General features: G+C 37.4%; 2 protein-coding genes across 5 annotated transcripts; one reads left to right on the top strand and one right to left on the bottom strand.

The window, feature by feature from the left end:
• Positions 1-7,033, bottom strand: rx2 (retinal homeobox gene 2). The gene is made up of 4 exons (XM_051378323.1): positions 6,818-7,033; positions 5,755-6,258; positions 2,258-2,514; positions 1-1,959 (listed from the first exon to the last, which is right to left on the bottom strand). The coding sequence occupies exons 2-4, from the start codon at positions 6,035-6,037 to the stop codon at positions 1,522-1,524; spliced, it is 978 nt and encodes a 325-aa protein (XP_051234283.1). The 5' UTR covers positions 6,038-6,258; positions 6,818-7,033; the 3' UTR covers positions 1-1,521.
• Positions 7,034-16,708: 9,675 nt separating this feature from the next.
• LOC127364918 (excitatory amino acid transporter 1-like) lies at positions 16,709-23,387 on the top strand. Of its 4 annotated transcripts, XM_051402619.1 has the most exons (11): positions 16,709-16,968; positions 17,169-17,392; positions 17,597-17,734; positions 18,155-18,362; positions 18,480-18,522; positions 18,619-18,694; positions 18,835-19,009; positions 19,378-19,611; positions 19,692-19,886; positions 22,226-22,360; positions 22,756-23,387. In XM_051402619.1, the coding sequence occupies exons 2-11, from the start codon at positions 17,203-17,205 to the stop codon at positions 22,853-22,855; spliced, it is 1,494 nt and encodes a 497-aa protein (XP_051258579.1). In that variant the 5' UTR covers positions 16,709-16,968; positions 17,169-17,202; the 3' UTR covers positions 22,856-23,387. The 4 variants fall into 4 exon arrangements, with proteins under 4 accessions (XP_051258579.1, XP_051258578.1, XP_051258580.1 ...); XM_051402618.1 differs by having other exon boundaries at positions 18,480-18,694; XM_051402620.1 differs by having other exon boundaries at positions 18,480-18,694; positions 19,692-19,842; positions 22,756-22,854.
• Positions 23,388-23,932: the final 545 nt, after the last annotated feature.

Here is a 23,932-nt window from a genome sequence, read left to right as displayed (position 1 = left end):
TTTGTTCTAGTAATAAGAAATTTTCTTTTTTATTTCTTTGGCTTTTTAGTCCACTGTTGTCAACAGGGATTATAAACAAAATAAAACAACAAAAACCTGTAAATCTGACAGTGTGGATGCTGTCATTTCTAAAGGCCATGATATGCACATAATGTTTGGAAGTGATTGAAAATGATAACTCTTCCTTACACTTCATTACGGTGTCTGCAGGGACTTCCATTGCCAGATAATTTCCCCCTCAAAGTGTTGCCACAGGCTCAGTATCACCTCTAAATAAGTCTGTTTTCTTTCCAGTGCCAGAAAGAACATGTATTTTGCTAATCCAGCACACACACCAAATACAACAGTTAGATCAAACTGCCACTTTCCAAAGGTATGAGAGGCTGCCAGCACCTATTAACTTCTGCACTTTAAATCCAGCTGACTTAAGTGACTATTTTGTCAATAATGCAATGAGGTGCATCCTTTACCAATAAGGATGAAGACTGAGATAGTGCGTAATAATAAAAAAAAACATTGATACGTTATGCCATATCTGTAAATTAGAAATAATATAAATGGTCACAAAGTTAAACGGGTCTTGAAAAGGGTTTGTCGGGGGCATCTGAGGGCACGCTGTCTATGAATCCGGGGTTAATCGCTTTAAAAGCAGTAATTAGGTGTTAAGAAGTATGCTTGTCTGTTTAAATTAGCCTCTGAGCCAGATTACGCTCTGTGACTTCCGAAAAACCTAATCAAAACTTGAATTGAAGTGGTTTTAAAATACTTGTTTGTGCCCATTTTCAACATAACTGAAAATGTACCACAACAAAAAATAAAATGCTGGAGAGCATTTACAAAGATACAGAAAACCCAACCAAACAGACGTACAGGTAAAAAGAACAAATTCAGTTTAGATGCCAGCAAATGTCCTCAAAGTTCAATAATCCTCATGAAGATATTTTCACTTTAGTGGAGCAGGAACATCTTACAGGTACATGTAGACAGAAGTAGGGTCAGTATTGCTTTTTTTTTTTTTTTTTTTTTTTTAATAAAAATATCTTACTTCCACAAAAAAGGACAATTAAGACAACCAACTTGTATACATTTTTTTTTAAATTTCTCATCAAGTAATAAGTAAGTAAGTCCAAATACAAAAATGTTGCTACTACTGACCACATGGCTCTACTTAGCCTCTCATATACTATATTGCAGTTTGTCAGTACTGTCTGAAATCTGTCTGAAATATACAAAATTACTGTTGACACAAGTGTTAAAACATTCAGGTTGAAGATTTTCTTGTACTCAAACAAGTATTTTTCTAAACCTTCTGAGCTAAACCAAAATAAACAACCCCCATAGATTTGAGGCTAAAAAACTTTTGTATTAATTTTCAAAGTTGCTTAAACGTCAGTGAAAAAATATCAGACCCCTTTGGTGTCATGTACCCTCTTTACTGGTACGCGAAACAAACAGTGGAAAAGCAGTTTGTAAACATTCACGGGGAGCAGCTCAAACATCTGTCCGCAGTGGCTCATCAGATCACATGTGCTGCCAGGTTTTATCCATTGACTGAATGTGCTCTTTGGCCTTCATCCTGAGGGCTGCGATGCTGGAACTCCTGTCGTCCTCCATCGGGTATTTATCGTTGAAGCTGGGTGAGCACTGGTAGGGAGGAGGGCCCATTGGCTGCATACCCTGAACCATGCCGGGTGGGGTGTTGAGGAAGCTGTGACTTGGATAGGCAGGCTGCAGGCCCTGTGGCGAACCCATGAACCCCGGGATGGTATGCATAGGCGTGGCACCGGAGATGGGCGAGGTCAGCCAGGGATCTAGGGGCATCGGGTTGGCCACTGGCCCCACGTTAGGAGGCATCTGGGGACGATTGAAGGATAGCATGGGAGAGTCATGCAGCTTCATTGTGCTAGTGTCCATCTTCTCTTGACGCCTCCACTTGGCCCTCCGGTTCTGGAACCACACCTGGACAAAGAGAAATGAAGATGAGACGATTGCAGTGATGCTACCACTACGTGGTGCAGGAGACGGAAACTTTCAAATGTATTTGACGTCCACAATAATTTCCATTTCATTTCAAGAACCGTTTTTGCTGCTGGGAGTGAAATGACGGATGGGACAACTTACTAATGCATTGATGAATAAATTGTGGTATTGTGTAGGATAAATTGTTCAATATGTTTTGCCTAACGAGGCCTATAACTTAATTTAACTGCAGTTTTCTTTTCAGTAGTACGCCATTAGCATCTCACATAGTTCTTACCTGAACTCGAACCTCAGGCAAGTTGACCTTCATTGCCAGCTCCTCACGGCTGTAGACGTCGGGGTAGTGGGATTTCTCGAAGGCTCGCTCGAGCTCATGAAGCTGGTAGGTGGTGAAGGTGGTACGGTTTCTTCTGTGCTTCTTTTTAGTGTGCTCTTCTTCTTTGATGGCCTCCGGGGACCCCTCGGCAACATCCAGTTCCTTCTGCAGGTTGCTCATTTCTTCATCGCTCTTGTCACCGGAGAAGAGGTCAGATTCTAAAATGAAGGACGGGATGCATAGCAAGGTGTGTAAGATTCAGACATCAGAAATGATTGTAACATTTGAAACAACCGACTTGCATGCAGCTGGTGTTAAGCCGGTAAGCAGTCCTTTGATTTTGGCAACAGTGCCATCTTGACAAATCTTATTTGGCTAGGACAGATTGAGAATGGTGGAGCTAATGGAGCAATTAAGGCTCTTGGAGAGGTACAACCAGTGTACATCTAATACTACAAAAACAAACCTCTCAGCCAAGAGAATTAAATGACATATCAGTGAATCTTGGTGAAGACAATTTGATCAATATTTATTCATATGAAATACATTTTGAAATGAACATAGCTTCAGCACACATTAGCTTCTGAAATGACTCTTTAGACAGCTCTGATGATGCTCAGGATTTGCCTGCTTTACTTTAGACTGTGTGTGGGACCTTTTGGGTGTGTAGAAGAACACAAAACATGAATCAACATTAGATATTGACCGATCCTGAAATAGTTTTTCAAAACTTGTGAATCACTCAAACCTAAATAACCTCCGAAACATTCACAAATAATATTTTCAGGCTTATGGGTCCAGCAATATGTGACAGATACACACACGCACAAACAATCAAACACTTATCCCTGATCTAATATACGGTGTGCTGTCTTTTACTACTGGAGGAAAACATTTTTGCTTATGTGTTGGTAATTCCAAAATAAATGTAATAAACAGCCCAAACAAAAAGTGAAATCTAAACTTTTCTCATCATGTTAAAAGAGCTTAATGACTGATGCCCTTTATACATTTGAGAGCTTATAAACACCAGGGGTTTGGCAAGTCCAAATTACATCACGTCTTTCACTGAATTCTTCCCTTGCAGTAATCCCATAGTAACAGATGCTACCACTTAAATCTACGAGCCCCCACCTCCTCTAATGGGACTTTAGTTGGCTTCTGCACAAACAGTAGATAGATAGTACAGTAGAGCAAGTGTGTGTGTGTGTGTGTGTGTGTGTGTGTGTGTGTGTGTGTGTGTGTGTGTGTGTGTGTGTGATGCATCAAAGCTTGTTCATATACCAAATTGTTTGTAGCAATATGGTCAGCAGATCATTGGAAATAATGATGCCAAGCAACAAAGGCTCAGTGTACAGTGAGATCTTTAAAGCATGATAGTTTTAAAGGTCAAGCCACGAGTAAGGGATGATCAAAAAAATCAAAAGTTGCTGCCATTCTTTTCTGCTGAAAGGAAAAATAAAGTGTTTCCAGATCAGCAATATCCCATCTAAAGTGTGTCATCCTTACTGTAACATGGTGAACTCTGTAGCTTTGGCATATAATTATATCCGTACATGTTAGAGGCATTAAGCACCCTCATAGAGGTGTGTAGTCTGCAAATCTAGCAGACAGACCTTTAAAAGAAATCTAATTTTCTGTCAGGGCTCATATGAAAGTCTTGCTTTAGAAAAAACCTTTTACATCAGAAAACAGTATTACATTGTTCAAAGAAACAAATCTCTCCTTCCCAGTGTATATTAGGTACAGAAATCTCCACTGTCCATCTGTTTGTCCTCCACAGTCTGGCCTGTTCAGTTGTAGCTCACTCATTGGCTTTTGTCTGTTGTGGCTCCTGTACTGTACCGTTCACATACCTTGTAGCTATGTCAATATACCATTAATATATTCAGCTATCAAGCATAGCTTAGCTTTAGTAGGTTCTATTCAGAGTCATGTTTTCTTTACATTGTGTCTCTTGTGTTGACAGGAGGCATGTGGAATTGTATCAGCAGGCCACATTCAGGCACAATGTGAGCTGCAGTTGTTTATGGGCATGCCAATGTCTATAAAACAAAGTGAACAAAAGCTGAAGTTTGTATCAAACAGCATACCTTAATAAGTGTAGCTGCTTTGCAGTAGGTAGTAATGACCTGCAGAAGGCTAATTTCACTGGCTTCTTAAACCCTTATTTCCTGCCAGACCCACCAGTGGGTCCATACTTACAAAGGCCTGTTGTGTGGACAAATGCTGGACAAATTGCTCTGATCCACTGAACATTATTTCAAATTTGCTCACCATCCCGAAGTTACCAAAGATAGAAAATATATCAAGCTGATTGGACCTCTCTCACACACAGCGAGAAGAGCAAAGGTGTACAATAACTAATTACATTAATCTTATCTTTCCTCCATATAGATGTGCCATTGATACCAGGACCCTGGCATGTACCCTTTATTCATATTAGTAGTGAGAGAAGGAAAGAATGACATGTTACAGGGAAATGGCTGTAAACTGAAAGATGTTCAATTTATTTGTATTTAAAGGACCAGTGTGTAGGATTTAGTGACATCTAGCAGTGAAGTTTCAGATTGCAACTAACTGACCACTGCATCTACAGTGGTCATGAAACTTGCGAAAAAATGCAAAAGGGCCTATATACAACAAGTGTTTGGTTTGTCCATTCTGGGCTACCGTAGAAACATGGCAGTTCAACGTGGTGGACAACAACACAAGGATTATTATATTCAGGTGATTATACAAGAATGAAAACATACCTATGAATATTGTATTACATTTCTGCCAATAGATCCTGCTAAATGTTAAACACTGGACCTTTAATATAAAGTTGAGGTGCAGCCATAATATATTTTCTTATTGCAATTAGTTAAGCTTTATAAAGATTAAATACAGACACAGAGTCTATTTGTGATATGGTAAGCACTCATGAGCAAAGGTAACGTTATCTTGGACGCTATCAGCCATTTGTTATTTATGAATTTTCCTTTGGCTGGCTTTCGTATCTCTGTTGTTTTACTGTAGATGTGAGAGTCCAGTAAAATAGCATTTCCGAGAAATGACTGGGGTACGTTTTATCTTTAGAAAGAAGCACATGATTGCGCTTCACTTCAGTATTATGCTCTTCCTTTTCCACTCACCAAAAGCCCCGCCGTTTTCGCTCATTTTTGCAAATTGAAGGCTTTAAAGTACAAGTTATCACATTTACTTCACATCACTGTCATTGCAAATAAGTGAATAACTCATCATGAAAGTGGTTGCTAAAAGGTGACATTGAATGTCTATGCAGAATGGCACTGGTTCAATATGTAGTTCAATAAAACTGTGTGGGACTAAACGGGACAAACTTAGTACAGCTCTAATTCAACTTGTTGCACCGTTAAAGACCAAATTAATCCTTGATCCTGAAAAAATGTATGAGAGAGTTTTTCTGACTGATGATACTTTTTGAAAAGACTCACCGTGGTAGGAAGAATGTTGGGAGCTGTCACCCAGCTCTGGAAGGTGTCCATAGGGGTCTGACGGTACCTGCTTCTCAGGGTGCTGTGGGTTTTCTATGTTTGTTTTTTGGCTGTCATCATCTCCTACCGAATGGAGCAAAGGGTCCTTGTCTTTAGTGAATCCCAGTATGACGTCGATACTGTGGACCCTGCCCCCAACACTTGACCCAGCACCTTTTGCCATGTCATAGTTGTCCAGGCAACTATCGTCCACTATTCCCAGAGTATCCATTGACAAATGCATCCGAGCCTTTGGAGACACTTAAGCTCTTCTTTTCAAAATAAAGCAAAATTCTACCAAGCGAGACGAGGCAGAGTAGTTGTTCTACACAGCGTTTGTTCTCCTTCTCGTGGAATGGAGCAGATTCACTGTATGCGACACGCGTGGGCCGTATCGTTCAAGGACCTCGTCAGTGAGGCTGAATGTATTGTTTATGCAAAAGAAGAACAAACTCACATCTTTGTCTGAAAAGGAATGAGAGAAGAGAAAAAAGACAGTAAAGCAGTGCTCTAACATTTAAGAAGTAATGTAAGAGTTGTAGTGGAAATCAGATCCTAGTGCAGCAAACCCGTTTCCTTGTTTAGATTATTATGACAAATTACTTTAAATAGTGAGTGTGAATATCTTCCCTTTTTATGCCAAGAAATTTCACCAAGTTATTATTGTTATTATTATTATTATTTATTTTATTTTATTTATTTTTTAAATTTTATTTTATGTTTTATGTTAGCTTATTTTTACTCTAACCTTGTATTGCTTTCCAACCTTTGTATTGAAACTGTTGCTCAGTAATTTCCCTTGGGATAAATAAAGCTTCTTGAATCTTGAATCTTGAATCTTATTATAGTTGGTAGAGAATCTACCCAAAGACATTTGACAATATCTTGAGAGGCATCAAAAGGCAAACTGCACTCATATTTGTATCTCTTACTTGAATAAAAATGAGCATAATGGAAACCCATACATCAATAAATACCATAATTGACTGAAATCACAGTAAGAAAGTACATCAAGTAATCTTACCTTCCTTCAGGTTCCTAGCACAGGCTATGCTACGCGCATGGTGTCTCTGTAGTCCATAAGTAGACAAATGACACTAACGGTATCTACTGTAGGCACTTGTTACTCCCAGCTAAGTCCTTGAAATCCCCCACACACAAGTGAGCAAATGAGCTGTTGGAGTCCTGTGCAACAAGCACATGTAATGTCTTTCTCTCTTGACAAAACTCTCCTTAACCAAACAAGACACCAAAGCTTGTGGGGCAATGGTCGTAAAACCAAGGGGTCTAAGAGGTTTATTAATTGGAATCCTTCCCCTTTAAGAATGACTGACAGTTGTTTTCTGGTCAAGTAATTGCTCCAAATGTGTCCTGCATTCAGACCACAGAGGGAGGCCATTGCTAATGAAGCCTCAACAAAACTTTCTTTCAAATAATCTATTGTCTGAAAGATAATGGCTCGTACTGAAAGTTTTCGCTAATCCCTTCATTATAGACAATGTAAGGGAGAAAAGACACAGAGATGGACTTTTAACTTGAATGGTTAAACACTGTAAAGACTTGTATTCGAAAAATAGTTTCATTTAAGAAGGCTCTTAATTCTTTATGAGCAGCATTGCTTTTGGAATAAAAATGATATAATGGTTTCCAACTGTATTATTAACTCCATTTAAACTAAATATATGTAATTGTAAAAGGTTACTCTGAATAGTACACAACTAATAAGTTGCACCTTTTAATAATACAAACTTAGAAATATCTAATGTCTGATGCTGCATTTTCTATGTTTATACTGGGGGGACTTACCAGAAGCCAAAATTGTAATGAGTTGAAGAAGCACAGGTCTAGAGAAGCAGTTAGTGTAATAAGTGTCAACCCAGTCGTTATCCCTTCAAATGTTTCTGTTAAAATTGTGACATACAATCATATTGTTTACATGTGTTAAATGAATACACAACAAATAAGATGACCTTTTTTACAAAAAGTCTTGTTGCTCAGCCTCTGATAGTTCACAGTAGAATTGGTTCGGGGCATTGGGGGTGTTTATTCTGCAGCCTGCAAGTTTCTCCTATGCCAGCTGGCACACCCAAGCTGTGGCAGCTACAGTAGGTGTTGCAGAGATCAATCCCAACCTTAATGAGCCTAAAGACTTCACTAGAGATTTCCTCTGACCTCACTCCTCCTATCTGAAGCTATATTTAGGAGTTCTTTGCAGGGCAAACAAAAACTCTGACAGAAGTGGTGCATAAAAAACAAATGTTATGCAGATTTATGTGTTTTTCATTTAATTAAATCTCAAGCATTAACCAAGCACCACAAGAGCATACTTACTGTTTTATTATATTAAGTTAACTAACTTACTTACTTTAAAACCCCACAGTTTGCTGATAAATTACATATTTTTCATCATATGCTGCTAGCAATTATTACATGAAATAGGAGAATGGTAAAAGTTCAAAAATTTAAAAAGATTTAAATACCATTTGACATGTATTAAAGATCCAATTAAGGGGCTTCCATCCATGGATACACTATCCTCTAGAAGACACGGACATGCACAGAGAGTTAACACTTGTTGGCACGATTGGCACATGTCTAAGCAGCTGAGGAACTTTAAATTCTAACAAGTTTAAAGCCATCTGGCAACACTGTGCTGCATGGCCAAAGCTTTCTATGTGCAGAATGGCTGTAGGTTAAGTGGCTTTGGCTGAACACCTTTTCTTGGTTGACAGGGTTCTTTTCCAAGAAAGCAGAGAATATAACATCCATTACTTTTGCCTGTGAGCAACGAGCTTTGTGCACTACAATAATGAAATAAAGATCTTAGAGATGCCCTCATGGCAGGGATTTGCCAAGTAAGTTTCTGCCATATGGTGACTATAAAGAAAGTCAGGCCTGAGGAGAGTTTCACAGAGCCATCTCTCTACAACTTGATACATGCACCAAAACAAAAGAGGATGCAAAGACAGCCTAATTTCTTCATTTATTTATCCGTTAATTAATAAGTTATTCTCACATTAGACACAAGCCGTTTTAAATGACTGGTAGTTATGTTGGTTTCACAAATCAAATATATCGTCAAAATATTGTTCTAGCTAGGCAAAACATTGAGAGGATAATTAATTAGTGATCCAAATGATAAGAAGAGTAATTCAGTACATCCAGCTGTTGCCAAGAAATGTTTATTTCGTTAAAAATATAATAATAATACAGCAGTACGCACTCAGTAAATTCTGTTCCCTGTAAGAAAACCAATACAAATTAGACATGGTTAATTTGAAAGATGTGGTACTTTACATGTATGCAGGTGGAGTTCTAATATAAATATATTATCACGTTGCATTGTGGGAAATGTAGGCTCCAGGGTTTTTGCTGCTTAACCCATACAAGGGACAAAAAGAGTTGATATCTTGGCCTGTGCTGCTTCTGTTTTGATTTATGGAAGTGCAATACTAAATCACTGGAGTACCCACTTTAAATTTCAGTGAACATACCCAGCAAACATTTTGACATCCATCCTTCCATCTATCATTCATCTATACATGCCTATCCTTTGCAGGGTCTTGGTGGTGGTGGTGGGGGGCTGGAGATGATACCACATTTACAATTTATGCAGGGGCCTTGAAATGACACACCTACATGGAGTTTAGTCTATAATAAATATTTTTTTATTGCTATTTGATAAGTCTAAAGGCCTGCTCTTACATTTGTATTTAGACATTTGCACTTGGAGATGTTACTCTACTGTTGGCAGATAATGTTTAACACTTTCTTAGATCGAACTCAAATAATTCTGATGACCTTTACTGTTTTGCCCACTTTATGAATGGCTCATATTAAGATACTCTTAATACCACCCAAGTCGTAGGAAGGGGGAATTGATAATTTATCATGGTAATATACTAAAGCTGTCCCTCTTTGCTTGTTTCCCCATTATCCTAATTGAGTATAAATTGGTTAAGAGGCTGCAGCATAGCTATCAAGGGGCTCCCATCCATGGATACACTATCCTCTAGAAGACACGGACATGCACAGAGAGTTAACACTTGTTGGCACGATTGGCACATGTCTAAGCAGCTGAGGAACTTTAAAAGCTAACAAGTTTAAAGCCATCTGGCAACACTAGGCTGCATGGCCAAAGCTTTCTACGTGCAGAATGGCTGGGTTTTAAGTGGCTTTGCCTGAACACCTTTTCTTGGTTGACAGGGTTATTTTCCAAGAAGCAGAGAATACAAAGCCCATTACTTTTGCCTGTGAGCAACAAGCTTTGCTGCTAGAATAATGAAATAAAGATCTTAGAGATCCCTCATGGCAGGGATTTGCCAAGTAGATTGCTGACATATGGTGACTATAAAGAAAGTCAGGCCTGAGGAGAGTTTTGCAGAGCCATCTCTCTCCAACTTGATACATGCACCAAAACAAAAGAGGATGCAAAGACAGCCTATTTTCTTCACTAATTTATTCCTTAATTAAGAAGGTATTATCACATGTAAGCAGTTTTAAATGACTGGTAGTTTTCAGTTCTGTTGGTTTCACAAATCAAATATATTGTCAAAGTAGTGTTCTAACAAGGAGCCAATCCTGCATGTACAGTGTGTGCAGGGGCCTTGAAATGACTACATGGAGTTTAATCTATAATAAATAATTCAAAGGCCTGCTCTTACATTTGTGTTTGGACATTTGTTCTTGGAAATGTTATGCTACTGTTGGCAGATAATGTTGAACACATTCTTAGATCTAATTCAAATAATTCTGATGACCTTTACTGTTATGAATGGCTAATATTCATATGAGACTTGCAAGATACTCTTAATACCACCCAGGTCGTCGGCAAGGGAAATTGATAATCATTTTATCACATTAATATATTAAAGCTGTCCCCTCTTTGCTTGTTTCCCCATTATCCTAATTGAGTACAAATTGGTTAAGAGGGTGCAGCATAGCTATCAAGCTCCTTAGTTTTATCAGATGACAATTTAAGCCTCGGAGATCCTATTAGGAAGAAAGCAGCTAATGTTTGAAGGCGCTGTGTCAGCTTACAGGGGGAAAGGGGGATGGTGACCAGCAGGGGGATGACAGGGAGATGATGGAAAGGGAGGGTAAAATGCTGAGAGACTGGTCATGTGATTAGCTTGAGCTGAAATGTGAAGAAAAAGCTGACTCCGTCACATCCTGTACAGTCGTAGACGTGCTGGTTCATGATCATTTTGTGTTAGCCACTTAGAAACAGGATCCCTTTTTTTCCTTTTACAGGACTTAAAAACCTTTACTCACTTTAAACTTAATTCTCAGAATTTTAAATGTCAGTTAAGGATATCTCACATGGCTATAAATGTCAAAATATATGTAATTTGATTTATTTTTTAATCATTAACTAAAACACGAGTAATCTAATTTGACTGTCAAGTAACAGAGGGGAGAGGCAGGTGTCAGGGTAAAATGTTTAAAACTAGATTTAACCGTTTATGTTTTATAGGTACAAGCAACTCAGAATCCTGCACGGTGCACATACAAGCCACAGGGTGAACAGACGATACTGTAGTTGAAGTGGATGTATATTTACTATTTATTTAATATTTTTGTCCTACTTCTAAGCTAGTTCAAAGCCTGCTTTGTTAATATTCTAACTGATGCAGACAAACTCATTAAGCAAGGTAAAAATCTTGGGGGCATTTAGTTACTTTATCTTTTAATCTTTTGGTCTGTCATAATAGTCAATGGAGTTAACCCTCCCTCCACTCATCCCGATTAGGACCTTAATTGACCTATGGTTAATAATTCTATCTTAAACTCTAACCTCTTTAACCTGTTTGTATTTGAGTCATTTGTGGAATACAATGTTTTGTACTGTAATACATAAAATGAATTAAGTAATAATATGAAAATATAAAACAAATATATGGGATGAAGAAACTTGAATGTTCGCTAAAATACTATTAATGCTATTAAAGAGGAATTTAAATGCAATATTACTCTGCAGCGAAATTGTTATTTTTTCTATCTTCAATATACAATCCATTTATTGTTTACATGATTATATGAACATTGTTGCACATTTGAATGTGTCCTATGTCTCTGTATCCAAGAGGCCTTAGCCCAAACAATGTGTCCTAGCATAAGGACAGTGTATTAAAAGGTTAAAGGGTAGACAGAGAAGCAGGTGGCTTTGAGTAAAGCTTCAGATCACAGTCTTGTCATCAGCAGCATTACCACGTTACAGTAATGTTGTTGGCAAGGGAAAACATTAGATTCCTTTACAGTCACATTACTTTGGTTAAGGTTAAGGTATGTTACCCTGGTGTAGGTTTGGGTTAATTATTTTGTTTTGGCAGAATAGTAGACAGTTGTTTTCTTAAAATAATAATAAGAAGAAGAAGAAGAAGAAAATGTTATATTAGATCAGGCCCCATAAATAGATAAAATGCCTAGGGGTTGCTCAGCACTGGAAAGTGGGGTTTGGCTAATTTAATTTAGGCAGAAAATAAACAGTTACTTATTCACTTCCTAAACCCAGATTTACCTGTCTGTCCTAATTCTAAAAGACTGAACTAATGTCATTTGTGTTATAAGCCCAGTACCTGCAGTAATGTCGTCATCAGTGCTATAGGACAATCTCCACATTCAACCTATTTCTATTTAAGGGTGGTCTGCCCAGGTCCTGACCCTCTTTTTAATAAGATTAGCAGCACTTAGAGCTGCAGCTTGACACGGATCTGCGGTTACTTGACATCTTGGCCAGGACAGCGCTCTTTCACCCTATTTCCTTACACTGCTGTGTCATCTGTACCCAAAGACCATCACAGCATTTACTGAGATACCGGTTTGTGCTTCCTGCTCAGTGGATCTTCTGTAGTCCGAACAATTTCAGAATTTTCTGCCCAGTGTGGATGTACTGAAACTGTGACAGCCAAGACCTAGATACTGTGTCTTACGTACATTAAGTAAAATGACGACGTGTAGCTTATCCTTAATAGCTTAATGAAGTAATCTCTTGTTTTAACAGCCAGGCCCTAGTTTTGACATGTCTTGTTTAATTAGTTGCAGAATTAAATTCAAACAAGTGTTAAACTTGTGAAATATTATATGCAGACTAACATTTTTTTTTTTTTTTTACGTTTACTACACTCTAGTCTGATGGATAGCTTTAATAATTTCAAATAAACTTTCTAAATGGAAAACTTTAAACTGTCTTATTGAACACCCTATTCCACTTGAATTCAAAGAAATAACAAGTCTTAAACAGGCTGCCACACTTTCAATTGGACAATGAGACCTTAATGCCATTACCTTCAGCATTACCTAACATTGTAAGGTGATTAAATAATTATTGTTTTAAAGCACACTGTCTACAAGATGTGTTTAATGGTGGCTTCTTGAAATTGAGCCCTGACAAGTTATTACACACGGAGCCTAATCTGCTTCTCTGGCTAATTTGAGCCCCAAGGAAATAAACCCCCACCTAAAGCTACCTTATAAGCCTCACTCACGTCCGTTGATGTCACACAAGTATTACACGTTGTCACACAGGCAAACAAGTTCCAACTGCCTAATTCACACCCACACACTTATATATATAAAAAAAAACTGAAATCAACTTCATGTTATCTGATAAGCTATTATAGCAATAATATACACTGTGATAGATTAAGAAAGACTTAGGTTTAATAGAATTCACCTTTGTGTATTTGGGAAGTAATTTTGTTAATCAAGGAATTGTTCTGTTATATTGACAATTAAATATTACAGATACTGAAACATACTCCATCTGTAAGGATTTGCTTGTATGGATTGAAATCCTTCTCTGTGAACTTCCATCCACTGTAACAAATGAATAGTTATGACCTAAAACAAATGAAAGCCTGTGCACAGTCAAGACAAAGTTCAAGTCAGCTTGAGACTGAGTGAAGACCAAACCAAATCTTTGTATTTTGTCATTTGAGAGTTAACTATAACGTCAGGTATCACTCAGATACCTGATGATGCAGAGTCAGGAAACCACCAGTTATAATACACTGTAGTTTATTGGGTACCTGTGCAATCTAATACAATCCAATAAACATGGTGATGTTGTACTGGACAGCATTATATAAGTGTCTAACCTAACAGGCCTAAACTAATCTTTCTTCCATTTCAGTTACAGCAGCTTAATTTAAAAAGGCCAGTGTTTTCTCATATGTCATATTGGCAGTTTTCTCAAAATGTTGTAATTATATGACTGAAAACTCAACATCATTGACCAGTGTCGATACATAAAGACACAGATGAAGGCTTCTGTGTAATAGCCATGAATCATACCTGGGAAATGCAAACCCACCAGTTTATTTCTAGTACCACCAACATGATCCACATTGCAGAGGCACCCCGTGTCACTGGGTGTACTGTGCTGTATACCAATACTGTATCATTCCTTCACTGTCATGTGAAGGTGTAAGACTTTTTTTGTCTAGTTTATGTCTGTGTTTACATCTGTGTCTCTCAGACAAACATGAAGTGGGAGCCTACTTTAAGTAATACTAATCACACCTGCTAATCCCTGCTTAATGGATATGTAGGTCATATTTTCTCTTTACTGCCACTTTCAACTCAACAATTTAGTATAAACAATCTAACATTAATTACACTCACTTTTGTGTATAAAATAATACAACTCAGTGTTATCTATTGTGTAAAATGTTTCCAGGGACACACACTTGAACATTTAGGCATTTTAATATGTAATTCAAGGTCCTTCCTTCTTCTTATGTGTACATACATCCTGACAAAGCACACACGGATTAACCATTTTAAAGCAGGACATCCTGTTCAGTACTACACCAGCCATACGTTATTTTAAGCACTGTAGGCGGTATTACTATCTCTGCTTACTCACTTTTCTTCCTCAAGCTGCTTCTGATACTCCTCATACTCCTTTGGACTCTGATGTTTTTCTTTCCATCTGCTCCTGCTTTACCTTCGTCTTCATCTTCCAGTAAAACTCTTCAATTTAATACCCAGCATTTGATTCACGAGGAACTCGGTAGTACTCCATAACTCAGTTCAAATATATGTTATTCAGTCCTACAAGGAAAGGGGAAAAGACAGCCGTGGGCTTGTGGATGGGTGAAGGGTAACACTAAAAAAATCAGATTATTAACAGGAGCTGGTTGCTATTCAAACTTCCCAAATTGAAACCGTGGCTATTGTGTGTCAAGATGATTACACTGTGTCAATATGAGCTAAAGAGCTTAGCTCATAACTGGAAGACAATGGAAAGTCTTTACCTTGTCATGAAGATGTATCAGGATAGACCCTCAAGATGTAGGCCACTGCTGTCTACCTCACAAAACAGCACTAATAACTAAAAAGTAGATGTGGGATAATGTGGTAATAAACACAGTTTAAAAATTCATAGCCACAAAAGAAGTTTGTAATTATGAAATACTGTTATATGGACACCGGTCCCACTTGGGTTTAGTTCATGCTTTTATTATTTAGAATGGATGTCCTTAGAATGAACAGTACCACTAACTGGAAGATGTTGGTACCATCCTCCTCCTCCTCCTCCTCCTCCTGCTTCCTTCTTGTAGTGCTGTCAGTCACTCAAACCTCACTGTTAGTATGTCAGACCCTGCAATCGTAGGACATGTTTGTTTGTTTTTTTGGTCATATCCTGATCTGAGTCATTTAGTTTGTTATATTTACCAAAATGTTGATTAAATATGTATTTGACACATTTAAATCATGGCTGTTGACGACTAAATTTGGCGCACTTTATTTTTCATGAGCTACTTGATCCAAATACTGAAGGCCCCACAGTTACATTTAAAAGCTTATTATTGATATGATATGTTATCACTCTGTTGAAGTTGTGGGAACTACTAAAACACTCAACAATAGATAGTAGTAGTGTATAGTAGTGTAGTATAGACACCAGCTGAGAGCACTTTAACAAACAGTTGATCTCGGATTCAACATTACTTAGTGACAGCTGATGTTACATCAGCTGCAGATTTATAATCGGTGAAAGTGATGCACAGCACCGACAAAAAATGAGAAGCTGCTAGCATGTTTTGTACACTTACCTTTGCTTATTATAAAGAGAAAGGATGTTGATTAGCACCTGAATTATCCTGATTCTCATTACTGTGCAAACTTTCATTTTCATATTGAACACACCCCAGACTGCCTCCATTATTTTACTGAACACCAATGCTTGCGTTTAAAAAATATTTTTGTTCTTTCACTATATATTGATCAGGTACGACCAAACGTTTAGGAAGTCATAAACATTTGTCTGTATCAGTATAATCCTTTTAGAGTCATTCATAAAGTCTTAACCTGGTAATGGATATATTGTGGATCATTGGTATGTCCTGATGGGACCTTTGTTCCTAGTGGATTTGTGATTTAAAGGGACTCAAGAAGCTGTAAGATACTTAAAATCTTGCTGATCAGCTCTTGTGTCCACTATTACTACCATATATCGTCCTCTTAAGACTATGTATTTTAGGGACGCTATGGACTTAACACCTTTGTGACCTAAAATCTCTGTCCCTAACACAGAACTAATAAGGCTCTGGACATTAATCCTGTAGGATTTAGGATCATCTAATTACAGAAGATCTGTTTAGATTATTTTCCTGTTCTGTGGACTGAAGCCAAATTGTCTAACTTAAGGAGGCTTTTGTAAAATGGGCAGTTCCAGATCTGATATCTGATTGGTTGAGTGACGTCAGACTCATTAAACACAGTAAACGCCTGAAGCATATTTGCCAAATTATGCCTAAATAAACTACTTCTGTGTCACACTATCCTCCCTCCTCAAACACTTGGAGGTTCGTCAGAAGCAGCACATTTAACCAATGATGAGCCAGTTACCCTTCAGAAAAATATGTAGAAATATAACTATTTTTGAAAAACTACACCACTTTACAGAACTTGTCCTGATTCATATTCATTCATATTATTGTTGTTTATTTCAATATAAACACTAACCTTTTCCATATGACTTCGGGGAAAAGGCACAGACAGGACACAGACTAAGGTGATGATTAATGTGGTGAAGCCATAGTGTTGTCAATCCGCCAAGAGAAAAATAACTGGACTTTCCCACCTGTTGACCGTGCTGTCTTTACTGTGGTGACTGGAGTTGCGTTAAGTCTTTTTTTCTATCACTACCACTAGACTGACGAGAATGTAAGAATTTTTAATACTTGCTTGTTACTTCCATGGGATTATTTAATGTAATGTAGTGATTTGGCACTTTTAAGGTCTCTTTAATTTAACTATTGGTGCAATATCACAATTTTATCCTGCTTTCATATTGTATATTATAGTTTTGATGTGTTTTGAAACAGGAATGATTAATGACACTTCTTTCCTGACTTTTTCTGCAGTCTATACTGGTTGTAGGGACTAATTGTGAAAGAGATGCTGCTAAATCCTAATGACCTGTCTGAGTTGGACTCAGTAGAGGTTACAGAACCACAGGGAAACCAGACATACCACAAATGTAATAAGTCCTCAGATCATGTATCTTGCACTCAAAATGGATCTAATGTGATGACTTTCCTCAAGAGAAATGCTTTTGTTGTTCTTACAATGGTCAGTGTTGCAATAGGTAAGTGTTTTTTTTTTAACACACTTTAAAACTGCCTTTTAATCTACTATATCATTGTAAAGACAAATTACAACCTGCTGCTTGCTTTGTATTAATATATTACTTCTTCAGCACTGCTTTGTGTATTCACTATTTTTTATTTGGTATTCTGAACTCAACCTTTGATAGCACTGACTTGCTGACTCTTGTTTATGTTTCTCTGAGGGATCGGCCTGGGCTTTGCTCTGCGACCCATTAATATGTCAACCAGGGATATAAAATATTTAACCTTTCCTGGAGAACTTCTAATGAGAATCCTGCAGATGTTGGTGCTTCCTCTCCTCATATCCAGTCTGATTACAGGTTAGATCTGCACATAAAAATGGTAATAGCTTCCTAATAATGATCACCACAGTACATAAACACAGTCAGTAGCCACACTACTGACTGGGCCAAGCATTACTAAGCTTCAAGACTAATGACACAGTCAGTGGAGCATAATCTGTGTGTACAGTAGAGCTGAGTCTAGATCTACAGTAAGGTTTCCCCATTATTTATCCATCTATCAGCCATTGTTTTGTGGTATGTAATTATCATTACAGCATCATGAAACTATATCTAGTGACTAAAATGCTTTTAACACTTTATATAAAGTTTTCAGTCAGTGTGCAGTAACTGATTCTTTTTACATAACAAACCTGATGAGCTTTTATTCACATAGAGTTCAGTAAGGTTTATTATGAGATTATTAAAGATTATGACAGCCACCTATTTTTATTTCAGGAATGTCATCTGTGGACAGGAAGGCTTATGGGAAACTTGGGCTAAGGGCTCTCAGCTTTTACATGGTCACCACAATTATTGCTGCATTCACTGGTATTGCCCTAGCAATTCTTATCCAACCAGGGAAATCATCCAGGACGGCTTCAGTGTCCTCTAGTGGTGAAGCAGAAGCTGTGCAGACTGTAGATTCCTTTCTAGATCTTATCAGGTATGTATTAAAATCTTCCAAGGAAACCGAATTTTTTCCTCCAGTACAAAATATACCGGTAACATGTAATTATACAGATTATAGTTAAAACACCTTATCTGTATTTTTAATTTATAGAAACATGATTCCCTCAAATCTGATTGAAGCTTGTTTCAGAAAGGTAAGATTTGGCTATGGCTATGATTTGGTTATATATTCATACCGTCACTGTTTCATACTTAACAACAAGTATCATTCACTAATTATTTTCATCCAGTATAAAACAGTTTATTCCAGAAGTGTTTCAACAGGAAGTCTTGGTGTGATCAATGAGACTGAAACCAGTGAAAACAGTGAGATTATTTTTTTCTTTCTATTCCTGTGATCGAAACCAAATGTGTGTCTAACCCAGATTCTCTTATGTTGTCTGCCTGGTTGTTGTTGTCACTACGCCACCTACTCTTAACAACATTCCTGCATGGGACCCCTACAGATGACAGAGTACCAGTGCCAGGCACCTCAGATGGCATTAATATATTGGGTGTATTGGTCTTCTCTGTTGCCTTCGGTCTCACCCTGGGCAGTATGGGGACTGAGGGAAAACCTCTGAGGGATTTCTTCGACTGCCTGAATAAAGCCATGATGCGTCTAGTCAGCATAGTCATCTGGTAAGCACAGGAGGAGATCACAAAGATAGATTTTTAAATTTAAATTAAATTTTATGCTGATATCTATCCAAATACAAGAGCCTAGCAACAGTCATCTCTTAGTGCTTACTGTTATTTCTGTAATTGTATTGCTGATTAAATGCTGTCTTTATGATAAGATTTTGGCACTTGCTATGATAAATAATTAACTGTCCCGGTGTTTGTTTCATGCCCAAGGTTGATTTTTTGTGATGTACTGCCTAGGTGATGTATCACACTAGCTCTGAAATCTTGTGAGAATATACTAAAATATGGATATGCTCACTCAGCCCCGGCATTGAGCCTCTTTCCTTGCCTATTCTCTGCTGTGTCTCACCTCTATATCACAGGTATTCACCCGTGGGAACCCTCTTCCTGCTGGCAGGACAGGTTGTGAAGATGGCAGACCCTGGAGAGATAGGTCGGGAAGTTGCCATGTATGCTCTCACTGTGATTATTGGCCTGATAATCCACAGTTTCTTCACCCTGCCCCTCATCTATTTCATGGTCACACGTAAGAATCCCTTCAGGTTTATAGGTGGTCTACTCCAGCCTCTCACCACTGCTTTTGGGACTTCATCAAGGTGAGCCAGAGTCTTGATAGTAAACAGAACACATTGCAGACACATGAACAATGATTTTTTTTCTTTCTGTTTCTTCACAGTTCTGCAACCCTACCTGTCACTCTCCACTGTATGGAGGAAAATGACAACATGGACACCCAAGTGGCACGCTTCATGCTCCCTATTGGGGCCACAATGAACATGGATGGTGCAGCGCTCTATGAAGCTGTAGCTGCTTTATTCATTGCCCAGGTTAATAATATGGAGTTTAACCTTGGTCAAATCATTATCCTTAGGTATGTTCAAAAGAGAGTGAGCTGAGATTGTGAAGATATCAACTAGCCATTACCAAGTTTCTATGAGTTACTGAAGACTTAAAATAGGAAGGAATGGAAAAGTACAGGCCTTAGAGAAGAGTAGTTCCCATAGAGTTGAGTCGGTTTTGTACTCATTACATATTCTCACTCTTTGCAAAAGTAATATCATTACTTTACTTATTACTCCCTGCTAAAAGTAAGTTATATTACTGTCCCACAAAATTGGTAATTCTGTCCGTCCTCTTCAAAATTCAGACTTATAATGAATAAAATCCAGTTTTGTTTGTTTGTTAGAATCAAAGTAATGTGAATATTCCCAGCCCCTGAATAAAAGCGTTTCCACCTTCCAAACTACATTGATAAAAATATTGAGCTTGATCTACTTAATAAAGGTAAGGCAACTTTTTGCATCAGATTATTATGTAGATAAAGCAAGGCTAGTCTTTGTATAGGCTACTTAATTTCTTGTGTGTAAGAAATGAGTTTTGCAAGTAAAGTCAATATTAATTTATCAAGTAAAGTCAGCTTAGTTTTGCAAATGAGTGAACTTAACTTTATAAGTAAAGTCTATTTAATTAAGCTAAGTTGACTTTACTTACTAAATTAAATATTTTACTTTACTTCCAAAACTCATTTCTTACATTCAAGAAATTAAGTAGCCTATACAAAGACTAGCCTTGCATTATCTACATAATAATCTGATGCAAAAAGTTGCCTTACCTTTTTTAAGTAGATCAGGCACAATATTTTGTATCACGCTTGGTCTACTTAAAAAGTTAAGTATGTGTCATCTATGTGTTGGAAATGACAATCCTCTTATCACATGTCAAGATATGCTGCCGTGGAGCCAAGTGTTGACCATGCTGATAAATAGACAGGAGCTGCAACAATTAGTTGATTAATCAATTAGTTGCTAACAACTAAATTAATTGCCAACAATTTAGATAATTTTCTTTGAGTCATTTTTTTAAGAAGAAAAATCCCAGATTCTCTGATGTGAATATTTTAAATTGTGGACTGTTGATCAGGGCAAAACAAGACATACTAGGTTGCGTCTTGGGATTTGGGAAACAGCGATTGATTTTTCACCATCTTCTTACATTGTATGGACCAAACTACAAATCGATTTATCACACTGTATGCTATGAACAACACCCACATGAGTCAAACAATCTCAGGTATAATTATGCATCTTAACCCAAAACAAGACTTGGAAGTTGTTTAGCTCAAATAAACAAATTTATTTGACAATAAAATATGAACTCCATTCCACAGAGTCATGAACACTGAAGGGATAATTGCCGTCAGCATAAGACATGCTATCAGAACCCCACTGACAGCCTTTCTTTGAGGTCAGAACACCATAACGAAATGAAATCCTAGCTCAAAACAGCTACATTCAAATTCACAGCTACATTCAGATACATTGATAAGGCAAAAAAACAAACCAAAATCCAGCAGCTCTCAAAATTTAAAAATGTAGTAAAGAAATTTCCAGTTCTGCATGGTTTCTCTGCCTCTTGTGGCAGTACATGAAAAGCTGCTTGAAAAATAGAGTTCAGGTTCAAAGGTTTCAAAATAAAATACCCCGTGCAAACTGCCGGTCGTAAAAACAGACAAAAGCGAAATTTATTAACTACGTAGCATATTTACACATGTAGAAGCATGTTTAGAAGAACATACACCAGGAAAATGGCCAAATCTGAGCAAGTAAACAAAGTCTGGCGGGCTAAACAAGCCAGAACACGGAAAAAACACATACATCATTCTGAAAACTGAAAAGACAGTAATATCTAATATAACCAGCTATTTGGCAAAATTTGTTCTTACCTTAAAGTTCAGTCGAGTTTATTATTATTCAAGTTTATTGTTTGTTGAGTGTTTGTACTTGAGAAGATCGACTGGGATAACTACTAAATAACGCTTGTAAATGAAAAAACACACAATATATTGTATTTTGAACAAATGCATATTAATTTCAAACGATACATTTTCATGTAAAGATACAAACTGAGATTATTTTTTGTTAATTCCACAGATTTCATTAATGTTATATTTACAAATGCTCAGAATCACTTTTTTCAGTGTAGTTTCCTCCATGATTACAAACATTAGTCTAAGGATGTGATTAAATTATTGGATTTCAAATTAGTAGTTTACAAAAGTAATATTGGAACAAATATTTTTACACTACTAGTTACTGGGGGAAGTAATATTGTTATTGTAATATTATAATACTACAATAATGAGTTTACTGCTCAACACGTGTGGTCAAGCCTAAGAGCACTGTTAATGGGTTGCCTGTTTCTCTTGCTCAGTTTGATCGTCACAGCTGCAAGTACTGGTGCAGCAGGCATCCCACAGGCTGGCATGGTATCCATGGTGATTGTGTTGGCGTCAGTTGGACTACCCACTGAAGACATATCGCTGCTCTTGATTTTTGATTGGATACTGTAAGTGCATATGTACACAATGTCAGATTTTGAGGGTGAGAACAAGAACATTTTTGGAAAGTGTGGCCATCATTTGATCTTCACGTCTTCTACGGGCTGTTTAAGGTTTCACAGTTTAAGGTCAGGGTAAAGTTTGGGGATTGGCATGTAGTTATAGCTGGAGGTTAGTGAGTAAATTACAAGTAGAGAAATGCATGCTTTCTGTTTTAAATGGAAAGAACTCCAAATGTATGAAAACATTCTCAACTATACCAGCAAATGTTATTGATTTCACCTGTTACATGGTTAACAGTAATTTAACAGTATCCAATAACTTAACAATTTGAAATCACCCTAAACTTGTGTGTAATTGTGGTAATTCTATAAGTCTGATTTTGTTGTATGTTCGTTGATAGGGATCGTCTAAGGACTACCACCAATGTGCTGGGTGACTGTATCGGCGTGGGTGTCGTGCAGCATCTGTCCAGACATGAGCTACAGAGCTTTCAGCTCTGAGCTTCAAGACAGCATCTATTTCCAAAGGCTAAGATTCGTGTGATATGTTATTGCTGAATGATAACAAAAACTGTTTTTTGTCTTTGTGAATTTTACTACCCAGTATACAATAGTAGTTGATATTAATTTAGCACACACAGGAACATGTTTTAGATCTTCAGGAAAAGCAGAATTAGATGAATCAGATGTTAGAGGAACAGAGTTTAGGAGTGAATTAGCTGCCCCTGCTCCTGCTGGTATCAATAACCCACAGTACTTGAAGAGCAGGAGGAATTAACACACTTTGAGCAGCGTTGCAGGGGAAGCTTGGTGAATATTTCTATGTAGAGTATGTTGGATATGAAATGTTAAACTTTAGTGGACAACATTTATAAAATTAGGATGACAGTATTGGGAAATAGAGTGTGCATGTTATTAATTAAAATATTCAGTTTGTGCCTTTATACCATAACTGGTGTTTTCTTTTGACCCCATAATGCTTATGTGTCATGATAAAACCTTTGGCTGCCATTTTGCCCAAATTTCTTTGAAATCTGTTTCTTCTCTGGAGGTACACCACCGATAACATCAACTCCTGTCCTATACTCCCTATACTAGATAACTTTATGGAATCAGTGCATGAATTAGGGTGGTAAATATACTAACCATGTAAAATATAACACAGGCTTCACAGGAGGTTATCAAGAGGTCATTCCAACCCATGTATCTTAAACATGATGAGTAGACCGGCTCACAGTTTACTTCCATGTAGTGCTGCAGATGTGTGTTTTCATAGGGAACACTCTACCACCATCTGGTGGCAGGAAAGTTAACATGCAAATATCTCAGTGACCCAGTTGCACACATGGGCAATGCAAATATATAACTGTACTTTATGGTACTGCACTTTATGAAAGTTAATACAATACAAGGTGGGCCTGGAACTTAAACATGATTATTTATAGTTTATTATAAAAAATAAAGGGCAATAAAACAACATTAAAAGATTTGTTTCAGTTTTTGGACAATGAAAGAACTCAAAGATCTATAGTACTCAAAATAAGATAAATCACAATTTAAAGCCTTTTTTGGAAACAA

The sequence above is a fragment of the Dicentrarchus labrax genome, unplaced genomic scaffold (assembly GCF_905237075.1).
Source record: "Dicentrarchus labrax unplaced genomic scaffold, dlabrax2021, whole genome shotgun sequence".
Lineage (NCBI taxonomy): Eukaryota > Metazoa > Chordata > Actinopteri > Moronidae > Dicentrarchus > Dicentrarchus labrax.
Note: the sequence above shows the minus strand (reverse complement) of the source record. Positions and strands in the feature narration are given on the sequence as shown.